Genomic DNA, 15,309 nt, shown 5'->3' on the forward strand with positions numbered 1-15,309 from the left:
GGAACAGCTGAGATTCTAATAGAGCTAATCTAATAGTGTTGAATGTCTCATCTGACATTTTTAAGGTGCAGAACATGATTAGGGCTCTGCTGTAGGAATAGGACCCTGCTAGTACTGCATGAACTAGAATGAAGAAGGGCAGACCCTGGAGACCTGGAGATCAGATAAGAAACTGTTCCAGGAATTGAAGAAAAGGAGAGGGACTGAACTAGGAAAAGGTAATGCGTATAGAGCTGGGATTTATTGGAAAGGTTAGACTGTCAAGATGACAGGACTTGGGGACTGACTACATGTGGGGCCTGAGAAAGAGAGGCGGCATCAAAGATAGCCCTGAGGTTTGATGATAGGCTAATTGATTGGGTTACAGTACCATGTTTCTTAACTTTGTATTTTATTTTCTTTTAATTAAAAATACATTTACTGGAGTTCCCTAGTGGCTCAGTGGATCCAAGATCCGGTGTTTTCACTCCTATGGCTCTGGTTACTACTCTGGTGTGGGTTCCATCCTTGGCCTGGGAACTTCCCCATGCTGTGGGCATGGCCAAAAAAATAAAATAAATTTTAAAAATTGAAATATAGTTGATTTAGAAATTGAAATATATATGTTGTTTTCATATTCTTTTCCTTCTTTCCTTCTTTCCTTCCTTCCTCCCTTCCTTCTTTCTTTTTCTTTTTTTTTTTTTTTGTCTTTTGTTGTTGTTGTTGTTGCTATTTCTTGGGCCGCTCCTGCGGCATATGGAGGTTCCCAGGCCAGGGGTTGAATTGGAGCTGTAGCCACCGGCCTACGCCAGAGCCACAGCAACGTGGGATCCGAGCCGCGTCTGCAACCTACACCACAGCTCACGGCAACGCCGGATTGATAACCTACTGAGCAAGGGCAGGGACTGAACCCGCAACCTCATGGTTCCTAGTCAGATTCGTTAACCACTGCGCCACGATGGGAACTCCTCTTTCTTCCTTCCTTCCTTCCTTCCTTCCTTCCTTCCTTCCTTCCTTCCTTCCTTCCTTCCTTCCTTCCTTCCTTCCTTCCTTCCTTCCTTCCTTCCTTCCTTCCCTCTTTCTTTCTTTCGTCGTTTGTCTTTTCAGGGCCGCACCTGCGGCATGTGGAGGTTCCCAAGCTAGGGGTCTAATCAGAGCTGTTGCCGCCGGCCTACACCAGAGCCACAGCAACGCGAGATCCGAGCCGTGTTTGCGACCTACACCACAGCCCACTGCAACGCCGGATCCTTAATGCACTGAGCGAGGCCAGTTATTGAACCTGCAACCTCATGGTTCCTAGTCACATTCGTTTCCGCTTTGCCACGATGGGAAGTCCTCATATTCTTTTCCATTATAGTTTATTAAAAGTATTGAATATGGTTCCCTGTGGTCTGCAATAGGTCCTTGTTTATTTTATATACAGTAGTTTGTAAAAACTTTGTATTTTAAAATGATATTTGATTTACAAAAGAGTTGTAAAGATAGTACGGAGAATTTCTGCATACCCTTCCTTCAAATTCTAATGTCTACGTCTTGTATAACCATGGTAAAATTCCTAAAACTGAGAAATTAGCATGGGTGCTTGAACTAATAGACTTTATTCTAAATTCACCAGTTTTTCCACAAATGTCCTTTGTCTATTCCAGGATCCAATCCAGGATCCCACATTGCATTTGTCATTATGTCCTCGTAGTCTTCTCCATCCGTGACAATTCCTCAGGCTCCATCTTTCATTATCTTGTTAATATTGAAGAGTGCTGGTCAGTTAGTTTGTAAAATATTCCTTCTTTAAACTTGTCTGACTTTTTTCATGATTGCATTTGGGTAATTTGGGCAAGCGATGCTGTCCCCTTCTTGGTGCATCATATCAGGGGTACATGATGATATGCATTATGACTGGTGACCTTAACCTTGGGCATTTGGTTAAGGTGGTGCCTGTCAGATTTCTCCACCATAAAGTTGTTTCTTTCCCTTTGTAATTGACAAATACTCTCCGTGCAACAATGCTAGTCTTTTCACTACTCGTAAGCATCTATCACCGGTTCTGTCCTATAGCAAGTATTGCCACAGCACTGCCTAGTGTTTCCTGCATGCCTTCTTTTGCCTTCATCAGTTGGAATTCTGTTGGAAGAGCTGTCCCATATCTCCCAATTTTGGGGGGAACAGTTAGGGAAGAGGTTAAGGAAAGAAAATGGCAAGTTGAGATTTAGGCATGTCAGGTCGGAGACACCTGCGTGACATCCATATGGAAATACCCAGAAAGCATTTGTTATCTACCTTGAAACAACAGTTGAGTTTAAGACCTTGGAGGCAAGTACTATTATTCTTTTCCATTTAGAACGTAGAAACTCAAGTTCAGGGTGAACATCTGAGACATAGCGGGAAATACAGCGTTGTTGAGGGCCTTCCTTGATTGCCCTACAAACAACGGTGGACTTTTTCAGTGACTCACCAATGCCAATTTAAGATTCATCAGGAGGGAACAATTGATAATCAGATGCTAGCTTTCAATCTATTATAGCACTATGTGCAACCATAGGGAGCCATTTAATATCCCAAATTAAATAAAACCTGAGTACCTAATGAGTTGTATGGGCCATTGGCCAAAAAAAAAAAAAAGAGGGGTGTTATCTGGATTTATTGGAGAAGGCTTTGTTGGGGAGATAGAACTTGCTATGGGCCTGGATGCAATTTGAGAGGCGAACAGAAAGGACATCCAGGAAGGACGATACTATGAATAGCTCGTACTTGGGTTATTCCTTACAATGTGCCAGGCACTGAACTAAGTGCTTCAAACCTTCCGTCCTCGCATCCACAATATGAGTTAGTACTAATGTAATCCCCATTTGACAGATGAGGAAACTGAGCCTCAGGTGTTTAGAATACTCTCCTTGTAGGCAGCTGCACCTGGGAAGCCAAGTAATATACTAGCACATTTATTATGCAGACATGGAAATAGAACAAGTGCAGGCAGAGGAATTGGAAGTTTGGTATGAGCCCTTGCTGATACAGCTCACAGTAGGGATGACGTTTTCTTTCAAGAGCAGAATAATTATAGCTGCTATGTATTGCGTGCTAGCTATGTGCTAGACATTGTGCCAAGGACTTTGCTTGCTTTATCTCATTTGATCCTCTCCAAAGCCTCGTGAGACATAGGCACTATTTTTATTCCTATTTTCGAGGTGAAGATTCCGACAATCTCACGTCCGAGGTTACTGTGCTGGTGAGTGGCAGAGCCAGCATGTGGACTAAAATCTGTCTTAACTCTAAAGTCTATCAGCTTACCCACTTCGCTATGCTACCTGTCCTGCTTCCATCTTAATAGGGATGAATTTGGCAATGGGACCAGAAAACTTGATGTTCATAAGCTAGGGTTCTCTGGTCCCTGGGTGGTGCTTAGATGTGGATACTGTCAAATATATACGCCTTTGTTACTGTCCTTATTCTATTCCTCAATGGTCGGCCAACCTCATTCTTTGGGTATAATTCAGGCAGGTTACAGTCTGGGCTTTCAGGTCTGGGGACATTCTGGATTTGAAATGAATTTGCAATCTTTTAAATCCATTGTATGTTGATTTCGAAGCCTAAGAAGTTTCTTAGTAGGTACTCTAATTTCCCTTTCATCTAAATTCATGAGAGAAGGCTCCTTATATTGACAAAAATAGTCATTTCTCAGAAAGAGATAAACAGAAGGAATTAATGAAAGGATATAGGAAATGGTGCTTTCTTTTGTAATTTGAAGAGTAAATATGAGGTAGCCTAAAGAAGACAGATGAGAAGGCCATTCTGGAAGTGTGAGTACGATTAGCAATGATAAAATTTCTTGATATTAGAGATTTACAATTTTAAAATATTAGGAGTTCCCGTCATGGCTCAGTGGTTAACGAATCTGACTAGGAACCATGAGGTTGCAGGTTCGGTCCCTGGCCTCGCTCAGTGGGTTAAGGATCCGGCGTTGCCATGAGCTGTGGTGTAGGTCGCAGACGTGGCTTGGATCTGGCATTGCTGTGGCTCTGGTGTAGGCTGGTGGACCCCCTAGCCTGGGAACCTCCACATGCTGCAGGTGCAGCCCTAGAAAATATAGGAAGACAAAAAAAAATATTTGAAAACAGTCAGTGACTCTTTTTTTAATCCCAGGGTTGCAAGAGACTTTCAAAGCATGACATCAAAGGCAGAAGCCATGAAGGAAATGACACATGTCTGATTGCATAAAGATATAAAAATACTTCCATGCATTGAAGAAACAGAGCTATGACAGTGGCAACATGGGAACAAATATATGTAGTAAATGTCAAATGGTCTATTAGATGTCATTAAAGCATAAATAGCTCTTAATACCCAATAAGAAAAAGAACATACCAGTCGAAAAAACAGGCAAAAGCCACAGGTGGTCACATCCCAAAAGAAGAAATACTGCTGGTCAAGAAACATGTTAGAGAGATTAATATTTCTGGTAATCTGAGACATGCAAATTAAAGCAATAAAGTGTGTGTGTGTGTGTATTGTAGGGGAGGAAAATTAATTTTCCTCTACCCTTCTAAATACTTGGCTGAGATCCCCTTGTAATAAAAGACAGCATACCAAGGGGAAAACAACCAGATGTTTAATAACTTGTATACCTTCTGTATACATGGGAGAGACCCAGGAAAATTGAGTAACTCCCTGAAAGGCTGGAGCCAAGATGAGCCTATCTTTAGGGAATGCTAGAGTCTGAAACCCGTCTGTGTAATATATACTTTGCTGCCCAGGTAGGTTTGTGTTTGGAGATGTCTTATCTCGTAGAGAGACTAGATTTGGTGAGTTGTGTGGTGACACAGGTGTGAGGCCACTGGGGTGCCACCCGGTATGCCTTGGGGGGTCAGGGGGCAGGGCTAGCGGCTAAAGAAGAGAAGGCCCCGGGCGGCTGAGACCACCTCAGGTGTGAGGTGTGTTGATCTGAGGACGTGGGTTCTTGCCAGAAAGATTGTCGGAACCGTCCCCCTGTGTTTCTCCACCTGCAAAGTGGAGTTTCCTAGCAAGGCCCCGCTTACCTCCCAGGCTAGGGGTAAATAGAAGTGCTTTGTAGCATTTCTCTGTATGCCGCCCTTGTTTGCACTTGCAAGTGTCCGCTCTTCCCACTCTGTTTGCAGCTGATGGGACAGTTGAGTTTTCCATCTGCTTAGGCTAAAGCACATGCTACCAAAATTTGGAGGCCGTTGGCAGCCAATCAAAGAGAGCAGGGTTATGCAGGCCAAGGCTGGGGGCCTTCCGGCCTCAGAATTAACATGTCCTCATGAGACTCCTTTGGTTAATGGTAATTATGGATGTGGCTCCAGCAGGACAAAGCAGAGAGGTTCATTATTATAAATCTGTGAAGTCGCCAGAGGAGACTGTGAGTTTACGTCCTTTTCCGAATCTGCTTTTTTGATTAATGGCTACATATATCTGAGTTAAAGATTGCTCGAAAAAGATAGCCCTCTATCCTGGTTTTTGGACTAGACGGGCAACACAGGGGAGGATGGCCGATGTGCTGGTTGGAATGACATGACCACACGAAAGGAACTGTTGGAAACCTCATTTAGAGGCAGGACTAGATGCGTTGCCTCCCATGAAATCAAATCCATGATTGAGTTGGGCCTAGAGGCTTGCTTGCTTTGGTAGGTTTCTGGGCTTCTGGCATAGGGCTCGTGGATCAGAACCAGCTAAATAGAGCAGTTACAGGGAAATTGCTGACTTATTCCCCACATCTGCTTATTTATCTCCTCTTGGCTGTGGGCCTAGAAAGTAAGAGTTAACAGTGGGGCCTAGGGTCACATTTTTGCTTCTCTGTATTAGCATGTTGGAAGTATCTAGGCTATTCGAGAAGCTCAGGAAGACTACTGGCATGGCTCTTAGGTGACTCCAGAAGGGTTCTTTCCAAGGTGGTTGAGGGCCCCTGTCTGCTTTCTATATACTGTAGCTTTCTGAGTGAGGCTTTGATGGGCCTGATGCTTGGTAGCTATGTACAGCCTCCAACTTGGTTCCTTGGCTAAGGTGAGTAACTTTACTGCTGGGTCAGTGGTAAAGAATACAGCTTTGTTTCTTGCTTTCTTGGACTGCTCCTGAGGGGTGGGGTGGGGGAGTGGGGTTAAGTTCATGTCTGGATGTTTGAATCCAAGTTGACAATCCTTATCTCAAACCATTAAGGAAGGTCAGATGTATTTCTGAAGTCTGACTTTGCTGGATTTTAGAAAGGCAATGGAGTGTTTTACAGACACTGCCCAGTGGGGGCTGGGACAGCACCCATGATCAAAACACATTCTTTTTTCAGAAAACATATGAATACTCACCATAAGTGAAATAAAGAGTCTGTAAATAGCCTCAGCTCAGTTCAAGTCATATTTGCTGCCAAATTAGTTTTGAAAACAAAAAAAAAAAAAACAAAAAAACCCCACCAACCCCCCCAAACCCCCAGACTCTCAGTTTCTTGAGCTTTTTGGATTTGGTGATTACAGATAAAGGATTGTGGACCTGTCGTGTAATTGTCATTGGTTTTGCACTTTTAATCAAATTGATCCACAGGGGAAAGGCACGTTCTCCATGGCTGTTTTCTTGGCGGGGTTCTCTGATGAGGTATTGTGTGGGCGATGGACTCCTGCCCGTGTTCCTTTCAAGACCTCTTTTCTTTCCCATTCTTTCTCTTCTTCTTGGCGGGGATTCAGGCAGGTGCCATTACTTAACAGTGAGTTTCCTGGTAGTACCCTTTCCTGCTAAATGTAGGTTCCGAGAGGGCTGAAAAACAGATTTGAAAGACTAGACCCCTGACAAAGCCAAACCAGCCCATAATGCAGATAATGTCTATTCACAAATGCTCACCACGAGAGAGGGCCCCACCTCCATGGATTTGGAAATGTGCAGCATTAAGTCACTGTAGGCGAAGTAGCTCCATAAACATGAGTTGCATTCTTCTGTCCATCCTTCGGCATATCTGGCTGCCTGGAGTGGTTGAATCTCCTGGGGCGTTTGTTAAAACCCTTAGATTCCTGGAGTCCCAGACTTCAGAAATCAGCATTCCTAATTGGGGGTGGGGCGCAGGAATTGGCACGTTTTATAAGTGCTCTTGCAAGGGGTTTTTCTCTGGCCTTCTTGAGAACCTGTGCTTTGGTGCCACCAAACTGCCACAGCTGCAGGTTTTCAAAGGCTGTATGTAAACCAGGCGTAGATCAAACCCAGTAGCTTGGAACTATTTGTCTCATAGAAGGGCCAGGTTATTTTTGTTTGGTTTGATCAGGGTGGAAAATAGAAGAGTAACCACCTAGTCCTGCTTAGAAACACACCAAGCATAGGTGGAGGAGGAAAAATAATTTCCCCTCTGCCTGCTAGGTTCTTGGCTGAGACACGCTCCCTCCCGGCAATTAAAGACAGGTTAGCAGGAGAAAAACAATGGAAGTGCAATGACATGTATGTCTCCTGTACACATGGGAGAGGCCCAGGAAGACTGAGGAGCCCCCTGAAAGGGTCCAAGCCCCCACCTTCAAAGTTAAAAGGAGGTTAGCAGCCTGAGGATGACAATATTGATAGGGTTGCCAGATAAAATTCAGGATGTCTAATTAAATTTGAATTTCAGATAAACAATGAAAAATGTTTTAGTTTATGTCTGTTCCACGCAATATTAAGAATATCCTAAAGCGTGCATTGTTTATCCGAAATTCTGATTGCACTGGGCATCCTGTATTTCTGTTTGCTAAATCTGGCAATGCTAGGTATTGAATAACCCACCTTCCCCCTTGGGTAGCAAACCAGATGGCATTTGTGTACTTGTCCTATGCTCAGAATCTATTTTTACTTGTCCTGAGTTTAGAGCTTCTCATACTGGCTACTTGTGTCATACTGAAGTAGAAAAATTGAATATCTTCGAGAGGTTAAGAGGAAGTGTTATAGAGTCTGTGAAGGGGTTCAAGAGAAGCTTGTCCCATCTGTCCCCCCCCCCCAACACTTATTTCCTCACTCTCCATCCATCTCTTTCCCTCTCTGTCCCTTCCCTATCTCTTCCTCTCTCTCTCTCTTTCACACACACACACACAGAACATAAGTGTACACGCAGATGCATGAGCAAACACCACCATGTTTGGAAAACCGCCTGCTTGCCTTTTAAAGTTTTTTTATATTCCATTTTTTTTGTGTAAGAATTTGATTGTTATTATTAAAGTAACCCTATCTCACTGTGTCCAGCATTTCTCTTGATAACCATGCTTCATTTTTTTCTGTTGCAGATCTTTCTACTGGCCTGCCCTCCATGTCCGGGAGCTATCGTCATCTTCAAGTAAGGGACAGTTGTTCTTCTGTTGCCATTGCTGAGCTGTTTGGTCTATTTGATAATAAAGGAGGATGACCACGTTGCTGTGACCACCAGTGCTTTGTGTCTGGGCTTCCCAAGGGACAAAAGCCTTCGAGGGCCCGATGACACAGGGCAATGCTGTAGGTGGAGATTTGGCCTTTTGTGCTTTTGTCAAGCCCTGACGCATCCTTGTGGTGGTTTATGGCCAAGGCCTGCTCCCTTGGCAGGTTGCTGTCCTCCTTAAGTTTCCCTTGAGAGCATGCTGGGGGCCAGACAGCTCCCCTCCTCTAGAGAATCTTTGTACCCTGGTTCAACTGCTCCACTGACGATACTTTGAAGGCCTTTGTTCTTCTTGTGTTTTATGGGTCTGTTGTTGTTGTTGTTACTGTTCAAGTGCAAATTAAGCGAGGAGAGAAAAATATCACCTTATTACAAGTCCTGACTTCCTTTAAAGTAGCAAGCATCAAATCCATTGAAGTGTATTGTAAGCAAATCGTGTTTATCTGAAGGCAAGTTTGCTTAAGTGAAATTCTCAAGAGTCTTGGAACCCTCATTTTAACCATGAGTTGTGACCGTCTCACTTGCCGAACCTTTTATTAGAGTTGCTAATGAGAAGCTAAATCCAAATTAATTTTGTCTCTTTCCTTCTTCTCTGGCCCCCATTTCGGGCTGGTTCTGAGCAGTGAAATGGCCACAAGCCAGAGGAAGGGGACAGAAAAGAGCCCAGCAGATCCGTGGATAATTGAGAGTGGTGTAAATGGCTTTCTGATTTACTTAAGTCATTAACGTGTTAGGTAGAGGAACATATAGCCCATTCTCTGCTTCAAATAGCTCCTGAGAATAGCCACTTAGTCTCTTGCCATAGGTGAGTAACTTTGTGCTGGATGAGGGGTAATGGATCCTGATTTCATGTGTCTCTTACTTGGACAGCTCCTAAACACGAGGGATATTTAACTCCGCTTTCCTCCCTTGACGTCCCAAAACGGGCTCAGTTTTTCAGTATAATATTTTAAAGGTAACGTTTATTGGTTTTATCTCATTATCATGAGAGTAACTCTTCTCATTATAGAAGATGCAGAAACACATAAAGAAGAAAATAAACATCACCCCTAATCCTACCAAGAGATTATTTCGGTTACTGCCTTCCTGTTTTTTTTTTTGGGGGGGGGTGGTTAACAAGCAGAGATCATATTTAGATTTTTTGATTGTATGTTTTCTAAATTTAATCCAAATACGTTTATACACATAAAATACATAGTGTATTGGGGGGGTCCTTTTCTTCCCAGCTCCTTTTCCTTGTTTTGTTTGGCCCTTTCCTCTATAGTTTCACATCACTCCTATATATTACCAAACCAGTATGCTTCCTGCCATTTTTTTTCTCCACGCTCAGAGATGTGCATGTGCCCAAAACACGAATGGGTTTTGGAATACTTTGTTTTTACCAATTGTTTTACAAAAATAGAATCCTATATATACTTGAATATATCTTTTTTTCACTCAACATTATCAAGGCTGGAAAATATTTCACGAATGCCACTCCCGTGTTATATAGCCATTCATGTGTTAATGACCGTTTGCATTCTTTCCAGATTTCTGCTGCTGTCAATGCTGAATTAAACATCATTTTACTTATGCCCCTGTATACTGGTGCTTTTAATTTATACACACGCATATACATGTGCACACATACACACACACGAGTGTTTATATATAAAAAGGAAGTAAAGACTTGTTACCATTTTGATTTACAGAAAGCAGCTGTTATAATTCACTTTTCCTTTTTGTATATAATATATGAGTTTATTCTTTTTTTTTCACATCCCTACCAACTTAAGGGCTTATGGTTCTTTTATAATTTTGATGACTTAATGGATGTATTTCCTTGGCTACTAATGGATTTCAGTGTTATCTTTGTCTCTTGTTTTTGGTCCAATTGAATTTGCTCTTTGAATTATCTGTTCGTTTTATCTGCCTATTTCCTATGGGTTGTTTTATATTTTTCTTAATTTGTAAGACCTCTGTATATTTTGGATATTGGTGCTTTGTCTATCATCTTTATGACAGATATCTTTCCCAAGTCTGTATGTATTGACTTTACCGATGGTATGTTTTTCCACATAATTTTAAACATTTTGTCATATCCAAATATGGTTATTTTCTTATAGCTTCTGGATTCCTAGTCTTCATTAAGACTTTTCTTAAAGACAGACAACCAGTGGTATTAGCATAATATATTAAATAATCTACTTTCCCCTGTGAATTGAACTACCGTCTTTATCATCAAATTTCATATACTAAGAGCCATTTATGAATTCTCTATTCTGTTTCTTCGTTTTGTTTATTTGTAAACCTAAATCATATTGATTATCTTGCATTGCCTAAAAAATGTTTTTCGTGGCTATTTGACATTTTTTCTTACATACAAATTTTAATGTCACTTTTTCAACCCCCCATCCTATTGTGATTCTAATTAGAATTGCAGGAGCTCCTGTTGTGGCTCAGTGGTAATGAACCTGACTGGTATCCATGCGGACGTGTGTTCGATCCCTGGCCCTGCTCAGTGAGTTAAGGATCCAGCATGGCCGTGAGCTGTGGTGTAGGTCACAAATGTGGCTTGGGTCCCACGTTGTTGTGGCTGTGGAGTAGGCCAGCAGCTGCAGCTCCTATTCAACCCCTATCCATATACTGCAGGTACAGCCCTAAAAAGGCAAAAAAAAAAAAAAAAAGAAGTGAATTAAATTTGTATCTTAGTTTTGTGAGAATTTACTTATTAAAATATATAGCTCTTTTTTTTCTAAGAAATGGTGTTCTTTCCATCTGTTATGATCTTGTCTTATTTATGCCTTTCTTGATACATTTTTTTCCTAAAGAATTAAGAGCTTTTTTATGTATGGGATATTGTTCTCCTTTCCAGTCCTATGTCCCTCTTGTTTGAATAGAGAAAGTTTAATAATTTTTTTGGTGAGGGTTGCACCTGTGGCATGTGGAAGTTCCCAGGCCAGGGACTGAATCTGAGCTGAAGTGTAGCAACACCGGATCCTACTGTGCGGGGCAGGGGATCAAACCCATCCCTCTTCAGTGACCCGAGCCGTTGCAGTTGGATTTTCAACCCAGTGAGCCACAGCAGGAACTCCAAAAATTTATTAATTTTAAAAATAGTTCTTATGGAAGTCTCTCGGTGGTTCAGTGGGTTAAGGATCTGGTGTCACTACTGTGGCTTAGGTCATTGCTGTGGTGCAGTTTTGGTCCCTGGCCCTGGAACTTCCGCATGCTGTAGGCACAGCCAAAAAAAAAAAAAAAAAGTTCTTATATCTAGCTATCTAGATAAATTTTTTTTTTTTTTATCTTTTAGGGCTGTACCCGGAGCATATGGAGGTTCCCAGGCTAGGGGTCTAATTGGAGCTGCAGCTGCCAGCCACAGCCACTTGGGATCCAAGCCACGTCTGCAGCCTACACCACAGCTCACAGCAACGCCGGATCCTTAACCCACTGAGCAAGGCCAGGGATCGAACCCGAAGCCTCATGGTTCCTAGTCAGATTCATTTCCGCTGCACCACAATGGGAACTTAGGCAGTATTTTAAAAGGCAGTGGTTCTGTATTTTTCAACATTTAAAAAAATGTTCATTTTTCAACATTTAAAAAAATTGTTTTCATTTAAGTTTTTGATTCAGTGAATTAATGCCATTAGATCTCCTGGTTTTGAACTATTCTTATTACTGAAATAATGTAATAATATATTACTGTTTTGATACATTGCTGGATTCTGTTTGTCCATCTTTTACTTAGAACCTGGCCTCGGTGTTCATAAATGAGATTGCAGTCATTTTTCATTGGGTTCTTTTCATCAGGTTTAAGGATTAAAATTACGGTGATTATGTAAAAAGGAACTGCAGAATTTCCCGTTTTTTTCTCTGGCTTAGAATACTTTAATTAGCCTTAAAAATTATATATATATTTTTACTTTTAAGGTCAAAATAAGACTCAACCGTGAAGCTCAAATGGGAGGTCTCAGTGCCTTTTTGAATTGGTGGGCTCTTAATCACCTTTCCAGTCTTTTATATGGTAATCCATCTGTTTGGATCTTTTTGGGCAAGTTTTGGTCATTTGTATTTTGTTGGAAAGTATTTTAAAAATGTCACTGTGAATTTAGTTGAGCAGTGCTATCCTCTTGTTTTATAATTAAAAAGAACCTATCTTCTCACCTGTAGTCATGTTTCCTTTCTTGTGCTTCATCTTAGCTGGTTTTGTGTTCTCTCTTACAGTTTACATTTTAGTCAGATTAGTAATCATTTTATTTTGGTTATTTTATTGAACCTTGATTTGGATATATTTATCCTTTTTACCTTACTATATATATGTGTATATATACATATATTTTTTATTACTTAATTTTTGACTTTTTATCTTTATTGAATTCCTTTTCCTGTTTTTTCCTAATCTTTCAAGATTTGTATTTATTCCTTTACTTTCTGTCTTCTTTATCTATAGTTTTCTGTTCTGCAGTGTTCACTTAATGATAATCATGGGTTTCCCGCCATTTGATCACAAACTCACATTGTCCCACATCATTTTTAAAGTTTTATATTTTGAGATAAGTATATAAAATATGATAAATATCATATATCGTATCATACCATACCATAATGTAGTAGTAGTCATGAGAAAAATAGATGCCATGTGCCCTTTAGCTAGTTTCCTCCAGTGGTAACCTACTGCAAAACTGTGGTACAATATCACAACCATACAGTCAAGATACAGAATAGTTCCGTTGCTATAAAGATCTCTGCTGTTGCTCCTTTGAAGCCGCATCCCTACCCTCCCACCTGTGTGCCCTATCTCTGACCCCTGCCAACTAATCTGTTCTCCATGTCTATAAATCTGCCGTTTCGGAGTTCCCATCATGGCACAGGGGAAACGAATCCAACTAGGAACCATGACGTCGTAGGTTCTATCCCTGGCTTTGCTCAGTGCGTTAAGGATCCAGTGTTGCCATGAGCTGTGGTGTAGGTCGCAGATGCGGCTCGGATCCTGCATTGCTGTGGCTCTGACATAGGCCAGCAGCTACAGCTCTGATTAGACCCCGAGCCTGGGAACCTCCATATGCTGTGGGTGTGGCCCTAAAAAAGCCAAAAAAAAAAAAAAATCTGCCGTGTCAAGATTATTATATAATATTATATAAATGGGATCATAGAGTATTCACCTCTGGGATTTTCTTTTCTTTTCTTTTTTTTTAAACTTAGTATAATTCCTTGGAGGTTCATCCAGGTTTTTAATATAACATCATTTTTCACAGGTTCGTATTATGCCACTGTGTGAAAATACCAAACAGCTTTTAGAATCATAACTCCACACTGTATTAGTATAGCTTGGTTTACTGTTTTCACAGTACTTTGTCTTAAATGATCTCATCTAATCCTTCAAATGATGTTACGCGAGCTAGGGAATACATTAAATCCACCCTGTAGATTGAGCCCTTGGGGCCAGGAGATACTACATTTTGACTAGGATTACTTAGTGGCTGAGTCAGAATTCCCATTCCCTTTCCTGCTAATGCTTATAATCAGGTTTACTGCGTGGCTAGGCAAGGTGGGAAGCATTTAACATGGATTATCACATGTAATCCTTCCAACAAATCTAGGTGAGAGGTACAAATAGTATCCCCAGTTAGATCAATGTAACAGGCTCGGAAAGTTTAAGTGACTCAAGTGCCTTGTGAGTGATGTACATGGGATTTGATCCAGTATCTCTGACTCCAGAGCCAGAGTTCTTCATCACTGCCTTATGCTGCTGAAGTGACTATTTCTTGCTATTAGGGCATACTATTTAAAGGGTTAAAAACCATGAGAACCTTCTATTTAAGATCTCATAAATTTCAGTATATACAGATAGGCACTGCTGTGGTCTTTAAGCCAGAGGGTTCTATGGGTTTATTGACTAGTGCTATCTACCCACCTCTTGCTTTTTCTATCCGTCCTTTGCCGTGCCAGCCACACAGGAGTTTGTCTGCTTCCCAGCTAAGCAGGGGCTGGCATGCGCTTCACAGGGCCATGCCCAGTCACTGCAGGAAAGGGCTATGGTGTGCCCAGCAGGCCGCATGCGCCACACTGGGCAGGGGCTAGCGATTCTCTTCAGGGTGGGGAAGGGGCGGGATCCTCCACAGGGTTCTCCTGGTGCACATGACAAGAGGGGATGACGGTTCCCCAGTGTTCTGGCTGAGTGCCCCTCAGCTGACACGTGACTTGCTAAGTCTGTTGCCAGAACTGACCGCCTAAGCAAAAAGCATGCATCTGAAACATGGAGCTAAGATACATAAGAAACATGGAGCTAAGATAGGGTTTCTCTCTGGCCCACCACTCAGCAACCTGGTGCTCTTTTGTTCTTTAGTGTGTCCACCTCCCAGAATTCCAGGCTGACAGCGTTCTTACCCTCCCCGTTCTTAGGCTCCTCGCTGCTCTGGTAGCCGCATCAGAATTGCCCGTTGTGTTGTGTCTGTGCAGGCCGTGTTGTTTTGTGTCTTTGAGTCTGAGCCTTTTCTTTGTATTCAGCTGCCTATTTGGAGTGGTTCTCCTTTGAAGAGCTATCTACCATGTTCAGCATCCAAGCCACAGAATTCTTTTTGTCATTCAGGTTTGAGTGAAGCCAGTAAATCCTTAGAGAACCATTCTGTGCTTACTGTCTTACTACTAACTTAAAAAAAAAAAAAAAAAAGGTACCTGTTTCAGCTACCTTTAGGAATGATAGCCAGCCGCATAATATGAACCAGCCTGCCTCTCAGATTCTTTTTTTTTTTTGTCTTTTGTCTTTTTTTGTTGTTGTTGTTGCTATTTCTTGGGCCGCTCCCGCAGCATATGGAGGTTCCCAGGCTAGGGGTCGAATCGGAGCTGTAGCCACCGGCCTACGCCAGAGCCACAGCAATGCAGGATCCGAGCCGCGTCTGCAACCTACACCACAGCTCACGGCAATGCCGGATCATTAACCCACTGAGCAAGGGCAGGGACCGAACCCACAACCTCATGGTTCCTAGTTGGATTCG

The 15,309-nt window shown here is 42.0% G+C and overlaps 1 protein-coding gene across 5 annotated transcripts in view; it reads left to right on the plus strand.

The window, feature by feature from the left end:
- Positions 1-15,309, plus strand: part of TMEM164 (transmembrane protein 164) — a 184,868-nt gene that overhangs the window by 65,712 nt on the left and 103,847 nt on the right. For all 5 annotated transcript variants that reach the window (XM_047765868.1, XM_047765867.1, XM_047765869.1 and 2 more), the window contains one exon: positions 8,211-8,260. In XM_047765868.1, coding sequence (XP_047621824.1) covers positions 8,211-8,260 — 50 coding nt within the window. The remainder of the gene's footprint in view (positions 1-8,210; positions 8,261-15,309) is intronic.

Source organism: Phacochoerus africanus, chromosome X (assembly GCF_016906955.1).
Source record: "Phacochoerus africanus isolate WHEZ1 chromosome X, ROS_Pafr_v1, whole genome shotgun sequence".
NCBI lineage: Eukaryota > Metazoa > Chordata > Mammalia > Artiodactyla > Suidae > Phacochoerus > Phacochoerus africanus.